Source organism: Cantharellus anzutake (assembly GCF_015039405.1).
Source record: "Cantharellus anzutake strain C23 chromosome Unknown EI90scaffold_125, whole genome shotgun sequence".
In the NCBI taxonomy this organism is placed as follows: domain Eukaryota; kingdom Fungi; phylum Basidiomycota; class Agaricomycetes; order Cantharellales; family Hydnaceae; genus Cantharellus; species Cantharellus anzutake.
In genome coordinates, this window is record NW_024067075.1 from 77,577 (window position 1) to 101,083 (window position 23,507).

The 23,507-nt window shown below is 47.5% G+C and overlaps 3 protein-coding genes across 3 annotated transcripts; 2 read left to right on the forward strand and 1 right to left on the reverse strand.

Moving 5' to 3' along the window:
- Positions 1–4,805: 4,805 nt before the first annotated feature.
- Positions 4,806–5,588, reverse strand: EI90DRAFT_3087159 (uncharacterized protein). The gene is made up of 3 exons (XM_039062220.1): positions 5,285–5,588; positions 5,167–5,226; positions 4,806–5,104 (listed from the first exon to the last, which is right to left on the reverse strand). The coding sequence occupies exons 1-3, from the start codon at positions 5,549–5,551 to the stop codon at positions 4,907–4,909; spliced, it is 525 nt and encodes a 174-aa protein (XP_038909034.1). The 5' UTR covers positions 5,552–5,588; the 3' UTR covers positions 4,806–4,906.
- A 4,844-nt stretch (positions 5,589–10,432) lies between these two features.
- On the forward strand, positions 10,433–11,440 carry EI90DRAFT_3087170 (uncharacterized protein; the record flags this gene model as incomplete). The annotated part of the gene is made up of 3 exons (XM_039062221.1): positions 10,433–10,623; positions 10,685–10,884; positions 10,950–11,440. Coding segments are annotated over exons 2-3 (343 nt in total), but the record flags the coding sequence as incomplete, so codon positions are not given.
- On the forward strand, positions 11,343–13,753 carry EI90DRAFT_2945607 (glyoxal oxidase N-terminus-domain-containing protein; the record flags this gene model as incomplete). Its single annotated transcript, XM_039055325.1, has 9 exons — positions 11,343–11,560; positions 11,615–11,707; positions 11,809–11,873; positions 12,064–12,271; positions 12,454–12,737; positions 12,818–12,890; positions 12,988–13,085; positions 13,162–13,456; positions 13,549–13,753. Coding segments are annotated over 9 exons (1,539 nt in total), but the record flags the coding sequence as incomplete, so codon positions are not given.
- Positions 13,754–23,507: the final 9,754 nt, after the last annotated feature.

The following is a 23,507-nucleotide window of genomic DNA, read 5'->3' on the forward strand; positions in this document are numbered from 1 at the left end:
AGAACACATGGCTAGCTGTCTCTGATTGATATCAGGTACACTATGATGGCAACTTAACAACATTGATTTCCCTGGGTAGCATGTATATATGCAATCCTGCTTCCATTTTTATCAGTCACCTGCCAAGACTTTAACCCACATGTCCATGCACCCTCCCTCTACCTGACATCTAGGGCTCCTAGCAGATCAGACCCATATTGGCATATCTTTGTGGGCAATCTGAATGTCAGGGGACATAGCATATGACTACATATATCACCGCATGTAGCTGCATCAGCCCATAACTCTCTCACCCCTTTCCCTGATCTGACTCCACCCCTTGATCTGAGTATCTCCCTGTTTGTTGCCTACCTCATCATTTAGTTCTGTTGATCCTTTTTCTTCCAATTGATTCATATCTCTCATGTGTATAGCCCTATGTGTTGCTGAGGGTTGGAACCTCAGCTTTGTCTATGACTAGGTTTTTGGGTGATACTTGACTAAGGCACTGCAAGCTTGGCCATCCAGTTTGAGGGGAACCCTCATAACAATTGTAGCCTGGTATCAACTACCAATCATTCCAGGAGAACCCTCGGTTAAACAGTAGGATTGGGACAGATGGTACGCTCATTTTGGCTCCTAATCTCTGATCTAAATGACTTGCTGACTTCACTCCCATGCTACTGCCTGGTGGCAATTGGCCCCACACAAAACTTCAAAAACATGTTGGGATTTACTGTAATGGGCTAGAGTAAACGAGACTTGTGTGCCCCCAGATCCTGGTGCTCACAATCTTCCCTTGTGCACCAACCTTTGTGCCTTTAGCCTCTATGCCTACTGTGTCGATCTTGCCTGGTGTCCACTGCTTGTGTGCATTTTTTCTTTCACTGCCTTTGACATGGTACTGATTGCAAGTAGTCAGGGTGAAGTACTGTTGCCTTTGGCTAGGTTTTTTTTTCTCCTTATGACTCACCCCCGACCCCAAACTCCACCTACTGTGTTACAGGAACGGGTTCTGGGGAACCCAACCTGAGCCGTTCGGCTCACTAATGGAGGTGGCTGCATAGCCATCGGAGGGAGAGCGGAATGGGATGAGTGTCTGGCAGTGTAACCTGTGGGTTGGCCAACGGTAACTTGGCGCTCCTGGGAGCGTACCGGTAGCGAGTATGACATGGGCTCCTTGAGGGAGCCACCTGGCTGTCTGCTAACGGGGACTTGGCGCTCCTGGGAGCGTGCCGGTAGCGGGTGTGCTGGGAGCAGTTGGCTAGCGGTGACTTGGCACTCATGGGAGCATACCGGTAGCGGGGGTTGTTGGGGAAAGCGGGCTGGTGGACCAGTGCACGGTAGTGAGTGACCGTGGGAAGTGGGACCTGCGGGTGTGGGGCCAGACATTCTGGAGCTGCCTGGACTATATCCCTCTCCTAAGGAGGTGGGATAGGCTACAGTTCCTGATAGGGAACTTCTGGTTGGATGGGAGTGACCACTCAACCACCTGGTGGACTGGCGGGAGCGGGCAGCAGGAGGTTGGGCGTGGGAATGCCCTCCTCGCTGTGGTTTTGTCATGGAGAGGATGAATAGGGAGGTGGACATGGTTCCAAGGTTACAGGTTGAGTTTACAGTGGTGGCACAATGGTGAGGATGTTACAATTGCGGTACAAGGTTTGTGGGTTATGTATTCGATAATGAGAAAACATCTCGGCAATTGCCATACATATCATATGACTTGTATCTATCTAATACAAATGTTATAATGGCCAAAGGAAGTCCTTTGGAAATCAACAAATCCCCCAGCCAGCACCAAAACCCAGTGGGAAAGCTTGGCATGGGGTTTGGCAGAGAATGAAGTGAGAAGAAGTAAGAAATATCTTACCTGTGTGCCTGGTCTATAGGAGTCTAGGCCCATTTCCATAGCAAAGGGCCTCAAGGTTAAAGTTGCACCACTCAGTGCGGCAGCTCGGTTGGGATGGCAGTAGACTCTAAAGATATATTTGTCGGTGTAAATACATGTAAATACACATCGAGACAAGTATGGAAAGTGCACAACACCCGTTATGACTTGCTCCTCCAACACTCCCCCTCAAGTCATGATCCAAAAATATTCAATGAATGTGGAATCAAGTAACAACTTGATAGGAGAGGTTGATAGAAAATTGTCCATAGGACAAAAATGAATGTAGAAATCATTACCATATTCAATATGATGAGCAACAAAGGTGTTGGCTGTCATAAAGACTATGCCAATAAAGAAATGTTTGATGGCCTTATGATTCCTCCATTTGCTGTGCCCTTAAATCGATGACCTCCCCCTCAGCGTCCTTCTTGGTCGCATTATACCACCCACTCCTTATTATCAATGCCCTTAGTTAGGCAGCTCCCCCTCCTTCTATGACAGCTGATTGAAGCATAGCGACTATTCTCCCCCTCAGGTGTTAGGGAAAGGGGCATGTGTGATGGTGGTTCGGATTGGTCACAGGGCGATTGTTGGAAAGGAATTGGATTGTGCACGAAAATGATCGTAAAATGGGCAAATGGGACATGAATGGTAGTTTTGCATGAGTTTTTGCTCACATGTCTTCGCTTCAAAAGATCCTTGTCCTCAAAAGGGAATCTTAGTCCCCCCCCTGCATGCATTGAAAAGCGGGTCGCGCTCCATAGCTATTTGCATCGGAGTCGCTGATTATAAGCTGACTCATAGGATGCTGCCGCATTTGTAGATGTTGCAGTATGTGATTGTTGATTTGTTGAGGTGGATTAAGGCCGGAGCCAATTGGTGTGATAGCGAGGACGAAAACGGGAGGTGGAAGTGGAAATATTGCGCATTTTTATAAAGCATGGTCCGGAGCCAAGCTGAACCCGGCCTTGTTGAATTTGCATCATGCCCCCAGCCCAAGGGGTGTGGAGTCAACAGTAAAATTGCTTGAGGCGATGTTAAGGGAGTATATTGCATGCATAAAAGCTGCAAGAATCGCGCGCGCGTGTCCAAATCAGTTCCTAGTCCTCCTCTCATTCATGTGGAATATATCAGTCCCAAAGAATAAAGATCTAAAGGATCAGCCCAAGAGATCATTGAGTGGTTTCGCGAAAGTGGAAATGAAATGGGACAATGGGATATGAATGGTAGTTTGCATGATCTCCCGCTTGAGTACATCACTGGTGTAATAGATCTTCATCCTCAAAAGAGGTGTTAGCTCGGCCATAGATTGGTCCGGTGTTTCTGCATAATTGTCGAGGTGATCTGAGCCAGAGTGAATTTGGAGTTGAAGTGGGGATGGAAACAGGAGGTGGATGTGGAACAAAGTGTCGCACACGCGCGCGCGCATGTTCAAGTCGAATCCAAGTAGTCCTCCTCTCATTCATGTAGGACCCAAAGAAAAGATCCAGTAGATCAGCCCAAGAGATCTCCAAGTCCCTCCTGAGAGCATTCTATGCTTCAGAGGGTTATAGTTCGCAGCGCAAAGACCGTGGGAATTTTATGACGTGGCACGACGGAAAATATAAAGGAGTGGTAGTCTGTGCCGCATTCCCAGTGTGAGGGCTTCATCCAAGGGGCTTGCAATCAGCCTCAAATAGGGCTTTCCAAGATTGTATCTCAGCCTCGGGTTTTCCAAAGATGCGTGCCTTTTCAAGGACTTATCGCAGACAAACTTGAAGTCTTCCTCATAAGCCGCTTGAACCTGGCCAGGGTGCCACGAGAGTCATGTGGACTTATACTTGAACCAACCCAGGTGAGCCGCTCTGGGCTCATAACCTAAAGTTGCACCACTCAGTGCGGCGGCTCGGTTGGGATGGCAGTAGACTCTAAAGATATATTTGTCGGTGTAAATACATGTAAATACACATCGAGACAAGTATGGAAAGTGCACAACACCCGTTATGACTTGCTCCTCCAACAAAGGTCTGGTTGCCTGTCACGGACCATAAGATTCTCCATTTCCATAACATACTGTGTGTGCTTTTTATCCTGTATTTGAATGCTGCCTGTTTGTCCTTGCTTGCACATCCATCATTTCCTCTTCATGCCATTGTGTGTATTACTATGATGCATCTACCAATGAATAAATAAATTCTTTCTTCCACTATTTATTTGGTTGCACGTCGCAAAATTCAAAAACTCTGAGAACCCTGGACTCCAGAGAGCCTGCGCACATTCTGCACCATGGGAAGAAGAGGAGCAGGGGAGCTCAAGAGCCTCGAGAGAGTGTGCCTCCTGGTGCTTCGAGAGGGGGTAAGGACCTTTTGGGCTCCCCAAGCTCCGTGGGATATCCCAGCTCCAGGAGGCCCTTCCGAGTTTCCTGATGAAAGGTATATACGATATCCTTAATTGATATCGCGTCAGTAAAAAGAATATTGGTACGCATGGAGATTGATATTCCAATACCAATCTCATCCTTGTCATCCGAGGCGAGTGAGCAGTCTAGCCTCTTCTATTTTTAGATCTCAATTTTTCTTCAAACGGTGCTGCAGCTAATACCGGCATCTAGTAGCAGTTCCCAGCCCAGTTCTAGGACACCCGGTGTCGTTTAAATACCCTCGTTTTCACACAGTCCTCTCGTGTTCTAAATGTTCCCAGCACCTTAGAAACACTTCAGTTGGATGATTTCGTCAGCCTGGAGTCATTGAACATGTTTAACCGCTGCTCGACGAGCTCCTGACAGTTCCACGAAGATCAAGTGTAGATTTACCTCTGTCTCTCGCTTCAGCTTATGGACCCTCCTTGTTCTTCGAAGTCGGCTGTTCTCTCCATGGAGGTATCAGGGACACCTGGCCGAAGGTGGCGAAACTGCTGGCAATTCTCAGGAAAAAGTGGGCTGACTTGAGCGATAACTGTCACTGTTACATTGTCATTCGGCAAGTTGGCAAAGCATCATACATTGGATTCCGAACGTCGACTGTTATTTGTTGATTCCGAAATGAAGCCCAGTTCCGGCTAACGATTTCCTCCGGCTGCGACAGAGTTTCCACCGGTTGCTACTATGGTTTTCTGGGGTTCTGACCCCCAGAAATCCGTCATCCACTTGGTGTCCAAGAAGTCATTCTGCTCCACGACTTTTCCATCGGCGTTGAAACGAAACCCGTGCACGTGCGAAGTAGCGACCGGCTTCCCTTCTACCGAGACGACGCCGGGCTGTGTGTACGGGACCCGTTGGCGTTCAGAGGGGATAGTATAACAACAAAAACGAGACGTACCCCGAACTTGGTGTAGAGAATCACGTTATTTTCGCTTTCCACCAAGTCTGTGACGATAAGCTGAAAGGAAAGGAAATGGTCTTTGGGGGCTCCTGTCGCGACTGATCAAACGGCGTACCTGCATTCCCTTAATCGCGGCCCACCAAGCAGTCCGGAATGCTTCGATGAACGCCGCCTTATTCAACTGATTCCATCCTGGCGTGCTGAGTGATTCTGGAAGTGCGTTCCAGACAAAGCTGTCCGCAACGCACTCATCCATGGCGGTCTTCAGGGTTTCATCAGAATATGAAATCCAAGCGTCGCAGAGGCGCAGAGCAGTTTTCACGTTGGGGGATGGCGCCTTGCGGGCTGCAGTGAGGTGTTCAGCGAGTTGAGTGGTGGCCATGTCTCGATAGGGAGCACTACCAGAGCTCGAGACTCTGGCCGTTATATGCCTTAAAATTCAAAATTTCTTCCTTTCGAGGTCCCATGATGCACGGTACGATAAGGCCTGCGTAAGCCAGTATCCCAGAGCCTGAACGTTTTGGCAATGGCATGCCAACAACTCCAATACGTCACATGTGAGGGTAATGTACTAGCATGTATGCAGCGAGTGGGTGAGGGATCGACCCACTGGTTATCTCAAGCAGTTACCTCAGCTCATTTGCTCGTCGTTCTCTCACCATTCAATGTGTATCGTTTTATGGTAGCGTCACACCGTACCCTTGTCACGATATTATGGATTCAACGGGGTCCCTTCGTTCCCCACCGCTTCTCCGGGATTAACAAAACAGGCCCACATATCATCTTCATTGAGCAGATGTTACTACAGTGGTGGCGCTGGTATATGTTATCGGCTTGTGCATGCTAGCTCGGGAGGCCAGGGAGAGGTTGATCTGCCCGACTTCTGATCGATCATTGTCGCCGATAAGGGCAACCTCATTTGGAACTTGACGCAATCCTTGCGGAAGCTGCCTTCTCCGTAATTCAGTTTCTAAATGAAGATCATGGCAATTTTGTCCTTGAGGACTGACTATTTCTGTCAGCCTCTGGTACTTGGGGGTTGCTTCGAATATATACTTTGCTCTCGGGAAATATCGCTTGGATGATGTGACTGTCCCCCCCACGCATATACTCAACCTGGCTAAGGGGCTGCCTTATCTTTTACTACGTCAGCTAAACTCCATTGTGGTGCGGGATACCTCGAAGGGGTGTTATATCACGGAAAAACGGTTACGCATATACGTTTTAATTGTCTTTGGCTAAGCTGCCAGATAACGAAATTGTGCTGTTTTGGACGACGTGCCGGGCTGTCCGAGCTCACAGAGGCTCGCTCCAGCAGCTAACCCTGACGAACAACCGTGCCAGAAAACAGGTATCACTGTCAGTTATCGTAGAAGCCAAGAGTTGGTTGTTGGCCTTTCATTTCCTGATTTCTGCTGTCTCCCGGTCGGTATTCCTCATCAACGGAGCAATAACCTGGCATCAGCGCGAGCACTCTACTAGTTATATTCACGCATGTCACAATAGGGCCTAAGGCATACCACCTTAAATTTGGGGATGAAGTCCCTCATGTTCCTCTGGGTCAATATATACCAAATTGGGAACTTGGGAGAGGCACGGAGGAATAGCACCTGGCTCCTTGGTCAAGTCAGGTTCAACGATCAACCCCCATCAGCAAGCCGAGTTCTAATGTCACACCCGGTGACTCCTCCAGTGTTCAAGTAAACTTCCGTAATCCTACGGAGGGTCGATTCCCAAGTGCTCTCTGGGCCAAGCAACGGCTGTCATTATTCAATACAGTCACTTGTCGCGATCGGACTTTAAAAGAATATTGACCATTCTGTCCATTCATTCAGTACTTCCATATTTGGGCGCTTATTAATGCTGGGGAAAAGGGATACGGGCTCTGGATAGACTGCAATAATAGAGCGCTCGTATACGTGGATACGGCTGGGTCCGAAAGATCCGATCGTATGTCATAATTACCCAATGGAGTCGGAGGTGTAACCCGATTCTGTTGGTGCGCGCGTCATAGGAGGGTAGAGGAACTCATTGTCGTTGTGATGATGGGTTACGAGTATGTGGTTCTGGTTCTGACAAGATCGGAGAGGGCGCGAGCCCTTTACTCAATTGTTGCCTACGTCCACCGGTGGCTCAAGTGGTTGTGGGGATTCACCCACTCATGAAAAGCTGCCAGCCATGCACAATTAGCACTCAAGCCAACATCCGTCCGTACTTGCGGATTCACACAGGTCAAAGGAGTGACTCGATTCTGTCGTCGGGCAAAGAAAGCCGCACCCACTCGTTCATCTAAACATGTAAAGTACAGCTATGTACGTCCGTGGGTTGGGTTGGACTATATGTGTGCAAAATGCATGAGTAGATCGATCGAAGGTGGTTGCATGATTCCCTCGTGGACACTTGCGTGAAGCACTTAAGCCGCAGGCGGGAGAAGGTTGTACGTCACACCGGGCCCTTTGCATGCTGAGCCAACCTTGGAGAAAGCCGCGGAGGTGATGGGGAATGTGGAGCGGGCCGGAGGGCATGTGGCGCTCGCTTACTTTTACTTACCAAGCTCCGGCGTGGAGGGGGGGGAGCAGTTATATATACCCGATTCAAATTTGAAAATGCTCTTGCAGACGGGGTACATAACGGGAAACACTTTAGATTTCTTTGGAGCATGAGCACGCAGCTTCTTTTTTTCATTTGATTTGCCCGGGCTGCCAATCACTTCTTCTTCTATTTGACTCGGGAGAATAACCTCGAGAGCTGCATGGGAAGGTTATCCTGAACAGCTATGGTAAAGTTAATTTGAATGATGGTCGCACCGCGTGGTTGTGTTGGGTAATCATTGGATATAGGTCGGTTTTCGAGATGAGGCAAGGTAGATTATAGTAATTCCCTGGGACGGGATCGATCGTAAGCGGTATTGGATGCTGGAAAAGCTAAATCTTTCAGCTACAATTACCACTGCTGTGTATGTGTGTATGGTGTACCGGCGGATAGATGTGGCGTCATCGACACCAAATGAGGTGAGCGCGGCGAGGGAGTTGTGGCATATGATCAAATTCATGAAATACACACCCACCAAATTCGATCGACATGCATGTAATACGGAGTTTTGCGCTAATATGACAAGTGCTACCCGTGCGTACTATTGGCTGTAAAGCATGCAATTGCTCATGGATGACTGGCCTTGGTTGACAGTAGATATGGATCAATAGCGCACTAGTCTTGATCCGACGACGTATCAATTTATCGTTGGGGCTCATGCTAGCAATCGACTCATTCGCTTTTGCTTCAACCGGGTAGTACCGTGACCTGACAAGCTAGCTAGGTGGGCGTAATTAGCCGCGGCGAGGAGGGACTAATGGCCGATGATATGTCATGGACGATTTGGATAGCGAGAAGTGATTGGGATTCGGGGTGTGTGTATGTTTGTACTGTTCACGTCGAGCGATGTCCAATACGTAACGTGCGTGAAACAAAAGGCAGGCATTGTTGTTTGGCTGAAGTATGTAGTTTCTTGAGTGAGGTTTCTCTTTCTACCCCCCTTGACCGATAAGAAACTTTCTTAGCTCCCCCAGCCTTGCCTAGCCTTTCACCGTATACAATGATCGATTTCCGTTCTCAAGTGTGTACGTACGTACGTACGAATGAATCGATCGAATACCCCGTTTGCCGTTTGTTGTTATGAAGGTAAGAAACCAGAATTGTAATTATTTCACATCCGGCGGTTCGTTTTGTCAGCCGCCGCGCCTCGCTTGGATACTCGAGCAATCAGCTGCAAGGGTTACATGCTGTTGCACGGAAAAAAGCCTGATGCAACCCAGCAATGGTACGAGAAGCGACTTGCTCCATTTTAATTTATTTTTCACTTATTGCGAGAACGAGGGGTGGTCCACATGGGCATGCGGCGTCGAAACTAGTGTGAACCAATACTCAGGATCCGCGAGACACATTACATCATGTTCAGAATTATGCCCCAATTCCGGCGCTTCTTCGGTCACAGGATTTAGGTGTGGTACTGATCGGCTATATATCGACTAGCTCCGGTTTCTTGTTTCTTGTATGGATAAATTCAATATTTTGGGGAGGGGTGTCGAACCAACTGTTTTGATTCGGTCATCGTACTATTGTGGGTCCCCCCCCTTTTTATTTTTTATTTTATTGGTTCAATTTTACGTACGAATGAGAAGCGGAAGGTAGTATACTAGTATACAAAGAACCGAGTATAGAAGGAAAGAAGAAAGGAAGGTGGCGTTCTGGTTTCGGTGGTCATGAGTTTTTCTTTGAAAATGCAGACATGTGCTTCAGGGAATTTGGTTGTAAGTGACCCTTTTGTTTCTTGAAAAGTGCGAGGCCAGACCGAAGACGAATAATTAACATTTGTTTTGTCACAACGAGGCGATTGCCTCAATAGAGCAAAATATATACATATACATAATCTATATTTATCTTATCATCTCGAGTGGAGTTCATGAATGTATCGGGTTAATTAAATGATCTTGGTTATTACGTCTTCTGAATGAATTAAATTGAATGGTTCGATCGAATCAAAAGGAAGGCTTGGCAGGGCGCTTATGTACAAATGGCCGGAGGCTGATTTGTGAATGCGGGGTTAATCAGGTGATGAATGAGAACGGGAGAGAGGAGAGTTGGAAGATCGATTTTTGTTTGCCTCGTTGAGTCCTCACCAACGAAGCAGCGCGTTGATGTTCCCGCCCTCCCTTTATCTTTTTCATGTTAGCCGATGACACCATTTGCTGAATCAACATCGTTTTCTGATACGTTCCCAGGCTGTATTCTGGTATTTGTGTTGAAGGGGAAGGTTGGTATGTACCGTCGTTAAGGGTTGGACAAATTGGACAAGGTTTTGTGGGTGTGTGATTCAGGTACGAGAGTGGAGTTTTTGTGGAACCAGAGTTGGGCAAGTTTCTTCTCTTGGATTGCCCCTGGAGGGTTGAATCGGGGGGTTTGAGACTCGGTTTACGTCGAAGCTGAGGTGGAGGTAAGAGAGACTGGGTCGTGGACACGGCACGGGCCGTGCCGACGTTGTGTTTGGTGAGGATGTTCACTTCAAGCAACAACGTTGTGTATGTATTCTATTCTTCAAGTAACCACATTTACAATGATTCATTTCCGGGTCTAGTTCACATAGATTTCCCACGTCAGAGACGCTTGAAGTCAAGAACAATAAACTAAGAGTCCCTTTCAATTCAATCACTTGTCCATTCTCGGTAATGGCCATCCGTTGCTCATTTACCTACCCATGTGTACCCGTGTGTACAATGTCTCTCCGTCCCCTCCCCTTACGTATATATCCCCCCTCTCTCGTGCTCTTTCTCTCTTCCCCTCCAGCTTTGCGCTCTCATCGTCGCGTGCTTTGCTCTTTCTCCAACACGCGACCTTTGTCGACACTTGGCTTTGGTCTCTTGCACCATCCCCCATTTGGCTTGACGTCGTTCCAGTAAGGTATTTTCATTTCCTTTTCCTCTCCAAGACATGATGATTCAGCCTCGGCGTTTGTAAACAGCAAGTCAACCAAAAATTCTAAACCATGCTTTTCTTCCTCTCCGTTCTCCTTTCTACGCCTCTGCTCTCACAAGGCGCGAGACTCCCGTCCTCAGAGAACCTTCCTTCGGATAAACTCGTGGAGCAATACGAAGCCTATTCGAATGGGAGTCATATCGAGCGTAGAGCTCCCACCAATGGTTTCACGGTTGTTGGGAACAGGTCAGTCGGTTGCAACTACCAGTACTCTCTTTTCTTCTTTGGCACTCATGGTTTTGTTTACATAGTGGTGTATCGGCGCAGATGATGTTCCTGGGTAGGCCGAATAAGGTGAGTTTTCAAGTAACTTGCAACTCGTTCCTTTTTTTGTTTTTTTTTTGTTCTTTTGCTTTTCTTGCCGTTCTTCCCGGAGGGCGCACATTTATCATATATCGAGAGGTTGTCGCGACGATAAAGGGGGGGGGGATGTTTCAGGGTCGGATATCTTCCTCGACTCCGTTCCTTGTTCCTCGTTCCTTTTCGGTTTTTCCGGCTCGTTCTTTTTTTTTCTTTTTTCCGAATTGACGCCGGGGATTTGACGATGTGACTAATGGGCTTTGTTTTTTTTTGTCTCTGTCTCTGTCTCCATCACCCGCTCCTCATTCACGTTCATGATGAATCACGGTGACCATGATGTATAGGTTTACATCATCGACAAAGTCGAAAGGAATGCTTTGCAAGTGAATGGTCATCCGGCCTTCGCGACCGAGTATACGCTTTCCAGCAATGGTATACGTGCCATGGACGTAAGGACGAATACATGGTGTGCTGGTGGTGGTAGTTTAGGGGATGGGAGGTGGATTGATATCGGTGGCAATCCAGGCGTCGACGGTTCGTTTGATGGTGATGGCGGGTTTGCGTGAGTTTTTTTCTTCTTCCCGTTTTGAGGATGTACTGATGTCTTTTGGATTAGCGTGAGGTTCCTTACGCCTTGCGATAACGGTGGATGCCAGTGGGATGATAATCCTGCTAATGCCTTGTCGACGAGGAGGTGGTATCCTGCAGTGTAAGCTTCCCAAGCTCGTCTAGTCCTTGCTTTTTCGCGCCGCCTAACTTGGGGAACTTTCATTTTTCTGTTCGGCAACCGGTGGTCGTTCGGCCTCACAGTGAACCAATGAATGATGGAGGTGTGATCATTATCGGAGGGACCAAGTTTGGTGGTTACGTCAACGGTCAGTGTGTCTCCTCTCATCATCTTCACGATGCTCATTTTCTCATTGTATGACTCGAATTGGAATTGGGACTCGTCTTGATCGGACGGTATCAATGGGTTCGTTACATCCCCCGGCCGCCGGCGTCCATTTACACCGCCTCCTTCGCGACATCGTCACGCAATATCCACCTTCCATGACTCGACGACAGACGCATCACGTAACAACCCTACCTACGAATTCTACCCATCTCGGGGTGGGATCAAAACGCTCAACCTTTTGGTCAACACCCTCCCTGCCAATTTGTACCCCTTGACTTGGTTGTTGCCTTCTGGACGGCTCTTCATTCAGGCAGGTCGGGGTACAGCTATCTTGGATCCTAACAGTGGCACTGAGACCAGGATTGCGGACGTTCCTGCGTGAGTAAAGTTTGCTTTTCGTGATTTCATGGCCAGAGAGAAGGGAAGTCGCGTTACGTCACGCGTTTTCGCTCTCCCACCCTATGTTTCCATTTCTCAGCAACGGCTCTTCTCTTTCCATTTTCATCTCTTCGATTCATTAATGATGCTGATTGACTCTACCACCTGCGCATATACATCAGCGCTGTCCGGACTTACCCGGGAAGCGGAGCGAGCGTTCTTCTCCCTTTGACCCCCGCTAATGGTTACACCGCAACAATCCTGATGTGTGGAGGACAGAACATCAATAATTGGACGCCGTCGCCTTCGTTGGTGAATCGCCCCGCGAGCAACAATTGTGTGAGGATCACGCCGGATGGTGGAGGCAGCTGGAGTGGGGATGCACCCTTACCTGAGGGGAGGACGATGGGGAATTTCATTCTTTTGCCGGATGGTAAGATTTGGTTGGGCAATGGGGCTAGGACCGGTGAGTTTGGTGGTTTTCTTTTGGTTTCTCCCTCTGGAGGGTGTCGAATGTCGTTTAATTTAATTTAATTTTTCTTTTAGGAACGGCTGGATATGGAACGGGATCGTATTTAATTGGGAGCTCGTTTGCTAAGAATCCACTTCGGACGCCAGTGTAGGTTTTTTTTTTCTTCGTCGGCTTTGACAAGAAGCTGGTTTTCTCTCTTTTTGTCCGCTGGCAACTTGTTGATTGTCTTCCTCATTTTCTCTAGGATCTACAATCCCGCTACGAGGTCGTTCAGTCGTGCGGGACTTGGAACGAGTAGCGTCGCGAGGATGTATCATTCTTCAGCTATCCTTCTTCCCGATGGTTTGTTTTTGATTATCCCTCTCCTTCGCTCTAAATGAATCTCACCCCCCCTACCTCCTGACTCACGACCCAACAGGTTCTGTCTTCATAGCAGGTTCGAATCCTAATAATGATGTCCAAACCCGGCTTTTCCCCACTGAGTACCGAACGGAGAAATTCTTCCCGTGGTACTACAACCATGCAAGGCCTCAACCTATTGGGGCGATCCCGGGACGATTGTCCTATGGAGGCAATTTCTTCACGATTCGGTTGAGAGGGGCCAGTTTGCAAGGGTTGACTCCTGGTGTGGCTGCGACGAGAAGTAAAGCCGTTATTATCCGGACTGGGTTTTCGACCCATGGGGTGAACATGGGACAGAGATATTTGCAATTGTGCGTTTTCTTTCCCTCCCTCCCCCCCCCTTCCTAAGTCGTCTTTGCCTCGGACATTACTGATAATGATGGCGTGTGTTATGTGCAAACAGGAATAGCACTGCGGCCCCTAACTCGGATGGCTCGATCTCTTTGTTCGTCTCTCAAGTTCCACCGAACCCTGCGCTGTTTGCGTCCGGACCTGCATTTTTGTATGTGGTCGTCAATGGAGTGCCTAGTATTGGGAGGCAGGTGATGATTGGGAACGGAATTGGGTCTCAGCCGACACTCCCTGTGCAGAGGTTGCCGGGTCCTTGAGGCCTGTGTCAGGTCACTATGGTTTGCTTGTCCTGCCCCTTTTTTTAAATATCTATTTGGGGGTAACTGCGACTGAAGGCGGTTACCTTTTATTCTGGACTGGATGCTGCATGAAACGTTGTTCATTGTTTCCTTTTCTCTTTCTTTACCTTGTTACTTGTGTAGCTGTATCCTTTATCCGCGCTATTATCCCTATCTTTGGTAGGGGTCATTGTTCTTTATCCCCCTTTCCCTTCCCATGAATTACCCCATTCTTTAACTGATGCAATTGCTTTCGCTCATGGGTGGTATGTGGTCACATCTTATTTTTCTCGAACATTCCCCCTTTTCCCCTCTTCCAACCGTTGATGTTTCATCTGTGGTTTCCAGTTTGTTCCATGATCTTTTATGTCTAATGGTTTGCATGGATGCATAGGCATGACTTTTTCCTGTACATCATGTACAATGTGATGCCTTTTCTCTGTCTTTCAATGATCATCTGATGATTTCCTCTTGAGGCAATGAGCTTGTCAGCACATCAGGAAACTTGCAGTGTTATAAAAATGGGGCCTAATTGGCCCATTTCTATAGCGTCCGGGTGCAGGGAGTGGCCGTGACATCGAAATAGTGTTACAGTTAATGTAACAGAGGTTTAACAGTTGTCTTTACAATGACATTAACAAAGTGTGGATTTTGGTGATTGTTGATAGTTAAGTTCTTATTATATACATGTCACGTGATAATATACTGTACATGTCGGAAAATCCCGTATATCGTTTAAACGCCCGGGAAACGTTTCATGGTGTTTATTTACAACAACTACCCAACAGCCAATGAGAATACATTGGTCAGATGTGGTGGTACTTCATGTGTTATATGAGACAGGTTTTTGACGATTTTGATGCTGTAGGAAGCATTTATGACACATTTATTAAGTTATTAAAAACATATTCAGAGCGTTTGAGGGGTATAAAAACGCATTCAATAATATCAAAAAACGCCATAAACAATTTATCACAACATTTAGATGCCAAAATTCACGTTTAAACGTCAAATTTTGGCATTTTAAATGTCAAGTCTCATGCTTTTGATTGATGAAGGAGAGAACGAAGGAAGGTCAGTTGGGAGGTTCAAACGAGACCATCACCAAGCTGTTCCCTGGTTCTTTAGTTAGGATGGGGAAGTGTACTAGTATTATTTATTGTAAATATAGTACCAATCCGAGTGTTTTGGCTAATTCTATTTTTATGGGTTAGTTTTAAAGTTCCTGGGAATTGACTTACAGATAAACCGAGCCCTGCAGAGCTGTTTCTTTATTGAAATTTCTTAATTTGTCTAGGTGTAATTCTGTGTAGCGTTGTTTTAATTTGGATTTTAACTTGAATTTAATCTTCTACTTGGTGAAGTTTCAAAGATTCTATTCAGTTAATGGATTTGGATTGTGTCTGGAGTGTCCCTTGGGTTTGTTTTATTTTTGTCTTATTTTATTGCTTGTTTTTAACAGTAGCAAGATAACTGTTTTGTGTTTACACTTTGAAATCTGGAGTGTTAATCAGCTCTCCTGTTGAAATATTTACTTAATATTTCTCTCCTTAATTGCTGCCTTTTACTACAGTGGCAATCTTAACTGTATTTCACTTTTTTGCGCTGGAGTGACAACCAGAAATGCTTGAGAAAAATAATACTCTATTTTCTTACTTCTCTAAGGGGGGTGAAAAGTCGCAGAAAGGGTCTCCCTTTTATACTCCTTGGGTCGCCTTCCTTTTTCATGCTCTACCTTCTATTTACAGGATTTATTTACAGTGTATTTTTCTCAAACTGAATAAAAAATGAAATTTTCACACTATAGTTCTACTGCGCTTTTGCTGCGCTGAACTGCAGTTCTACTGTGGTCAGACTGCGCCTAGAATCCTTATTGTCCTCCCTCGCCTAAGCTATTTTAATGGTTAATTAGAACTTGGCTGCGCTGCATTTGTCGCAGTTACCTATTTCAAATTCCCTATATATACCATTAAATTTGCTATGACTCGATGATTCTGAATTCAAACTTCGCATTACTATGCGTACGGCTGTGCTGAGACCTTCAGCTGATTTATTCCAATTTTATTTAGTGACATTTAGTTAAAATGAGACTGAAATGGTAAATGAGTGAATTATTCAGGTTTAAAACTGAAAGAAAAAGTTGCTAGTAGTCAATAATTACTCAAACGAATGTATTATAGCTCTCCACTTCATTAGAACATCGTTCCCTAAAATTCCCGCCATGGTCCGTCATAGTTTAGTGGTTTTCATGAATTTCGTTCATATTCCCTGATTCCCCTTTGTATTATCACATCCTAATCCTCCATATGTATTGTTCGTTGTTATAGTAGGTCGTCCTTGAAGATATCATATTTTTATGTATTTTATTTAGGACTCTGGACCTCTTGAAGCTGTCTTCCCGCGCGTTTTCAGGTTTCTGACTTCATGTCCTTGTATCTCATTCATTTCTGGATGTTTTCTCACGTTCTTGGTATTCTAAATTTTCATTTATTCCCACCTTTCCAATGGTACTAAGGTTGTGTCCTATTTCCTGGTATTCGTTGAGTTAGCAAAAGTTCGCGCACACATTCGGTAATCACGTGCTTCGTTCCCATAGTCGTTCGTATGCAGGCATCGTTTCCGTTTAATTGTTCGGGATTTATGATATGCGCGGGTGTTTATTTCTTTCATATGGGCTTCTGTGATTTATTTCAGATTTTTCCCTCATGATCTAAGGTTGTTTTGCTCTTTCCGTGCTTTGTTTTCACCGGGCTCTTCCTTATTTGGATGGAAATTGGTCTTCACGATCTGCTGAAGTGCGGATCTCGGTTCCGATGGCCGGTTCCCTGCGCATCGCCACCCTCACATGTCATTACACATGATGTGGATTTCTATATTCCCGTCATGGGTATAACTTCACAACAGCGGGACCGTTTGGGCTGAAAATTTGCATAACTATAGTTCCCCATTTTTCATAATTCCTGTGTAAATTTCGTTGTATGTTTTAATTATGGATCCTATGCAAACATCGTCTTTTCCCTGAGCTCGGACTTTTGATGTCACTATTCCCGTTATTGGATATCTCATTAATGCATGATCCTTTTATTATGAAAATTTGGGAGGATTAAGATTAGATCCCTTCCTTTCTAATGGGCTATCGAGCTTGTCTCGGTCGTTACTGGTTAATCTTCGCGCTTGCCTTTTAGACGTTGTCCTTGTTTTGCAGGAGTTTTAGTCATATCTCCATTGTTTATGGGTAGTTTCCCCTGTAATTACTTTCATTGGGTCCGTTTGGGGGACATCTACATTTCCTATTATAGACACGACTTTGAATTTTGCATTAGTTCCTGAGGAATCCTTGTTCCGTGGTACTTCCATCCTTGGCTACATGTGCGGATGTGGGAAAGTAGTTTCCGTGGAGGTTCTCTGATTGTTTTTATAGTCAAATCTTGGTCGATTGTCCTAATTCTTGGTTTAATATTTGCTATAAATTCCCCCAAGAATTCCGTCTCGTTGATGCTAAGCTTGAAGTATTTTTGCTATTTTTCTTTCTTTCAATTTATCGTGTATAGTCATAATAATTCGTAAAATTTCGTTAAAATTCAGGTCCTTCTATTTTCTCATATCTACTTGTCATATGAGGTTTTGTGATTTATCTGGCATATTTCCATAATGGGTTTCCATAGTGTGACCGTTATTTATCCTACATCGATCTCGCGATTTTCCAACACAGAGGCCATAAGAGGCTAAAAATGGGAATTTCCCATTTCCATAACATGCAGGGACCTCTTGGAGTGGAGATATCCTGCAGAGCTTGGGGAGCCCAGAAGGTTCTTAGACCCTCTCAAAGAACCAGGAGACATGCTCTCTTGAGCTCTGCTGCTCCTCTTCTTCTAACAGTGCAGTGCATGTGCCAGCTCTCTGGAGTCCAGGGTTCCCAGGAGCAGCTGTAAGGATTGTGAGATGATTCTATTAAAGGTTGCCAATAGTGGCTGATCTACTATTGATGGCTTTGGTGGCAACCCAAGCTTTTAGTGAGTGTCAGGAGTCGCTTGTCAATCCAAGTCAAGTACCACCTGAAAACCTAGTCATAGATAAAGCTGAGGTTCCAACCCTTAGTGACACATAGAGCTATATACACAAAAGCAGGGATCAATTGGAAGAGTGTCAGGGCATGCCATGCTGCTCCCCTTCTCTTCTCTTCTGTCAGGGTTCAGCACCCTGCCTTAGGGTGCCCCGGACTCCCCACCTACTTTACCCCCTTTTATTCTTTGACTGTTGCCTCGTTGTTGCCTTTGTGTGTTGTGTACACATGTGCGCACGGGATAGCGTGGGAACTTTCTGAGCGAGCAGCTTGCCCAGAATGTTCCCATGGGTCACAGCCACAGTTCTGGGCAAGCAACTCGCCCAGAACGTTCCCATGCTTACTGGGCACTGCCACCTGGATGTTCCCTCCGGGTCACACTACACAACTCTAGAGCTGTATAGTTGTGGGCATGTGACCCATTCCTTTATATAGCAACCATGTGGGGAGATGAGACCTTTACCCTTCTTCTCATCTCATGCCCCGCATAGGCAAGTGTATATATTATCTTTCCTTTTACTATACATCTCATGCCCCGCATAGTGTGAGGACAGGCCAGATGGGGGTTGAGGTCAGGGAGCCTCCGAGTCCGAGGCCAGGCCCTGACATCTTCCTTTCCCCTTCCTTTCTCTCTTTCTTCCATTTTGTCAGGGGACGACTCCTGGGTCCCCATGACCCTCCCCTATGGTCCACAGCCTACTGGTGTAACCAGCCCTATCCAGGGCACAACCTACTGTGGGTAAGAAGATGAGAAGGAAGCTAACTTCTCATCTTCCCACAGTGGCCACCATATCAGGAAAACTTCCGGGGATACCCGGAAGTCACATGAAGGGGTAGGAACCCGGCCCGGAGCATGCAGCATGGGTCCGGAAGCGGGTCCGGGTCTGGGCTAGTCAGGGTGTGTGCCCTGACACATTTCTTCCCTCTCTCCTTCTGTTCTAGTGGCACCTAGGCAGTCTGTTGGAATATCAACAATTGATTCTGACAACGGAGTGGTGAGGATGAGGTTGATTGGTGGTGGTGGAAGTGAGGTTTGGGGGTTGAACTTTACACCCCCATTTTTCTTCTTTATGCGACAGGCTCACCACTGGCATAGTTTGCATATAAGAAGGGAGTTTTTTGGACTCCCTCTCCCTCAGATCTCTAACATGAGTCTGAGGTGAGATAGATTTTATTGTTCTTTACAAAAATGTCTAACTGTTGGCACAGATACTTATGCCCCATAGGTACATACAAATTTTAGATCTCTAACACAAGTCTGAGATACTTACACACCATAGCCTTATATTTAAAACAGTCTTGCCTGTGATCATCTGTGGTTGCAACAGAGTTGTGTGGGGTGGGCCTGCAGCTCATACTTGCCAGTCTGAGAGACATTATCAGTTAGTGTTATAAAAATGGGGCCTGATTGGCCCATTTCTATAGCATCCAGGTGCAGGGAGTGGCTGTGACTGTTATAAGAGTGCACAATTGTCTGTAAGCAGAGGAGGGACTCAGTAAGGAGGGACCTTGCCTCAGTGACTCAAGTGGAGCGCTGTGCCATTGCTTTGTTGTCTAAGGTCCTTAATTTCAGGTTAGCAGAGGGAGTCTCTTGGGGGGACAATCCAGTCGATTCTGGTTCTAGTCATCGACTCTAGTTGTTGTTGATTTCAGACTAGGGGTACAGGAAACTAAGTACAGAGTGTATATATAAGGAGTGGAGTCAGAGAACCCAAAGGGAACAAAGGGAACTGGAAGGAGACAAAGGGGGACTGGATGGGGGAACAACCCCAAGGGTCAAGGGTTGGAATTCTATGGTGATTCCCAAAAGGGCAAGGCCAAGAGGAGAAGGAGTGGAGTGGGTTGTGGGGAATGACAGCTGACCAATATGGAAAGGAAGCAGCCATCTAAATAAGGAGGAAGCAACAAGAGGATTAAATGACACCATACAGTAGAGACTGCAGGGTCTGGATGTCATATCCATCCCCGGCCATCGACTTCCGATCCCTCCGATCCCTCCAGTCTACCGCCGCTCCTTCTTCACTAACCTTGGAGCTCCCATATTCCGCAATCCCCTTGGTACCCCTCGATGGTCACCACCCCCTCCTTTCAATTTATTACCTACACCTCCGTAAGTACGGAGCCCCAAAGGCTTCCGGACAGCTCCAACATCCGCTAGCGCACCCCCGCCTCCGCTGGGCAATACACTCGCTTGCCCTGCAAGCCCACCTTCGGGCCTATCCCTCCTTTCCGTTTCTGGGTTATTGCCTACCTTTCCGTTAACCCCATAACCCGACTTGTTGGTAATATTCAATCAGCTAATGTCTAACCCTGTTAGCTCCGCTCCACTCGGCTCCGCCATTTGTGGACCCGCCCTCGTTGTAACTATATATATACTCAACTTGTACATAGGTTACACCTCAGTAATAAAATCGACTAGAGTTTACCCCCCTTCAGTTCTGGTTGCCAGTTTAGTAAGTTAGGGCATGGACGTGTTACTTGGCACAGCGCTCCTGGCATAAGTCACTGAGGCCAAAGCCCTTGTCAGGGCACACCCGCCTGACCCGGTTCCACCCGGGCCCACCTGGGCCCACCTCACCCGCTCACCCGCTTCCCGCTACCCATCCTTCCTCCCTCTTCCCCTTTCCTCCCTCTTCCCTCTTTTCTCTTCCTCCTTTATTTCACTCTCCCTTTCTGTTTATTCTTTCTATTTACACGGACCACCTTCCCTTGTATCATTGTACTGTTGACCCGTCCGGCTTGGACACCCCGGGCGACCTCCCGCTATGCCCAGCATGCGCGGACGCCCTCGGGATCCCCCGCGGGGATACCCAGATGGCTGCAGCCTTCTCCGCAGATGACGTGGCACCCATCACGTGACCCAAGCTGCATGTACATAAATGTACCTGAAGTGGGAACTGAAGAAGTAACCTTCTTCTCACGTTTTCCACTTCAGGTAAGTAGTGTAGTTCCTCCTTTTAATAACAATTCACGTTTTCCACTTCAGTCTAAGTGGCCAGGGACTATAGTCCCAGATCGGGCCCGTCAGTACGCACGCCCGCTTCGTCCCCCGAGAGGGTCCCTCTGCCGGGCGCTACAGCCGGGCCCCCTCCACCCCGGACGCGTCCCTGACAGCCCTCCACCACAGAGACATTCCCTCGATGTCATATCCATCCCCGGCCATCGACTTCCGGTCCCTCCGATCCCTCCGTTCTAACTCCGCTCCTCCGTCACTAACCTCGGAGCCCCCGTATTCCACAATCCTCTCGGTACCCCTCAATGGTCACCACCCCCTCATTTCAATTTATTACCTACGCCTCCCTAAGTACGGAGCCCCGAAGACTTCCGGACAGCTCCGGCGTCCGCTAGCGCACCCCTGCCTCCGCTGGGCAATACACTCGTCTGCCCTGCAGAGCCCACCTTCGGGCCTATCCCTCCTTTACGTTTCTGGGTTATCGCCTGCCTTTCCGCTAACCCCGCGAACCGACTCGTCGGTAATATTCAGTCGGCTAACGTTTAAACCCCGTTAGCTCCACTCCATTCGGCTCCGCCAATTGCGGACCCGTCCCCGTTGTAACCATATATATATCCCACTTGTACATAGGTTACACCCCAGTAGTAAAATCAACTAGAGTTACCCCCTAGGTTCTAATTGCCAGTCAGTAAGTTAGGGCACGGACATGTCACTAGGCACAGCGCTCTTGGCAGAAGTCGCTGAGGCCGAAGCCCTCCGCTACGGAGACACTCCTTCGTCTCGAATCTGGTCTCTGACACTCGTCTCAACCTGGTCTCTGACACTGGAGTTGGAAGTCAAAATCCAGAATATTAGCTAGTGTCATGACCATGCATTCTGACCCAGATGCCGGCCCTTATTCTGTTTCCTTTTGTTTCATTTTGTCACCTGACTCATTCAGTTTCTTACTATATATATATGTATATTACATTATTATAACTTTAGTCTGAATATCGACATGGTTTGTCCCCCCTAACAAGGCAGCCCAAGCCACTTCGAAATGTGGGCACTGAGACAGTAGGTGGGCACAGCGCTCTCTTGGAGTCGCTGAGGCCGAAGCCCAACCCCGGAGCCTTGTCCCCGCCAGTCGTCCCCGTTTGCTGACCCATACCTAACAGCTAGACATAATGAATGAAATGCAATAAGGAATACAAGGAGATAAGATGGAGGAGGAGGTGTGATGGGGTTCTGGTACAGGAGTCCAGAGCCAGAGGTGTGGAGCATCACAAGTTCTGGTCTGGAAGGTACAAGGTTGGGATCTGACCCAGAGTAAACCGGAGTCGGACTGGAGGTAGTGTTGGACGTTGTGTTGGAGCCAGAGGTAGAGTGGGCTCTCAACAACCAACAGGGGGAGGAGGTGGTGGAGGTGGAGTTCTGGAGGAGGAGATGGAGGTCCAGAATCAGGAGCGGAGGTCTGGAGTTGTATGGATATGACAGTGACTGTCAGAGACCAGATCGAGATGAAGGATTGTCTCCATGACAGAGGGCTTCGGCCTCAGCGACTCAAGCCAGGAGCGCTGTGCCCAGTTACACATCCATGCCCTAATTTACTTATTGGCAACGAGAACTAAGGGGGATCAACTCTAGTCGATTTTATTACTGAGGTGTAACCTATGTACAAGTTGAGTATATATAGTTACAGTGAGGGCAGGCCCGTAAATGGCAGGGCCAAGTGGAGTGGAGCTAATGGAGTTAAACATTAGCCGATTGAATATTACCGACAAGTCGGGTTACGGGGTTAGCAGAATGGTAGGCGATAACCCAGAAATGGAAAGGAGGGATAGGCCTGAAGGTGGGCTTGCAGGGCAAGTGAGTGAATTGCCCAGCAGAGGCAGGAGTGCACTAGCAGACATCAGAGCTGTCTGGAAGCCTTCAGGGCTCCGTACTTAGGGAGGCATAGGTAATATATTGAAAAGAGGGGGTGGTAACCATCGAGGGAAGCGGAGGTGATTGCGGAATATGGGAGCTCCGAGGTTAGTGAAGAAGGAGCAGAGGTAGTCCAGAGGGACCAGAGGTAGTGAAGGATGATGGCCATGGATGGATATGACAGTATCCCCTTCTTAGGCCTGAACCCTTGAAGGCCCAGAATTAGTAAGGCGAGGAGAGCTGTACTTACAGAAAGAAAAAATGAAAAAGGAAGTGAGGAGTGGAGAGAAAGGAGAGATGGGAGGGGAGTCGAGGTTCCTAAGGGGCTTCGGGACCAGGCTTGTCTGGGTACTGAGAGTGGAATGCTTCGACGAGGTCAGAGGTGTGATCGAGTTCACCGGCAAGGAGCCATTGTGTCTCCTCATCGGTCCCTTCATAGCCTAGCCACTTGACCAGGTAGAGCAACTTGTTGCATCTACGTCGGTCGATCTTGGAGTCAAGTATCTCTTTGATCTCGAACTCCATCTCGCCTTCGATTTCTATGGGAGGCAGAGGTGGCTGGTGGCAGTTCGGGATGATGTTCAGGATGGAGGGTTCGATCTGTGAGACATGGAATACCAGGTGAATGGCTCGCATGTTTTCCAGCAGGTGGAGAGTGAGGGAGTGGGTTCCAACACGGGCAATGATCTCGAATGGGCCAAGGTTTTTCTCGGAGAGCTTTTTGGAAGGTTGGGTGGAGCGGAAATACTTGGCCTTTACATAGACCGAAGTTCCTACCTCAAAAGCTGGGGCAGGACTCCGACAGGAGTCTG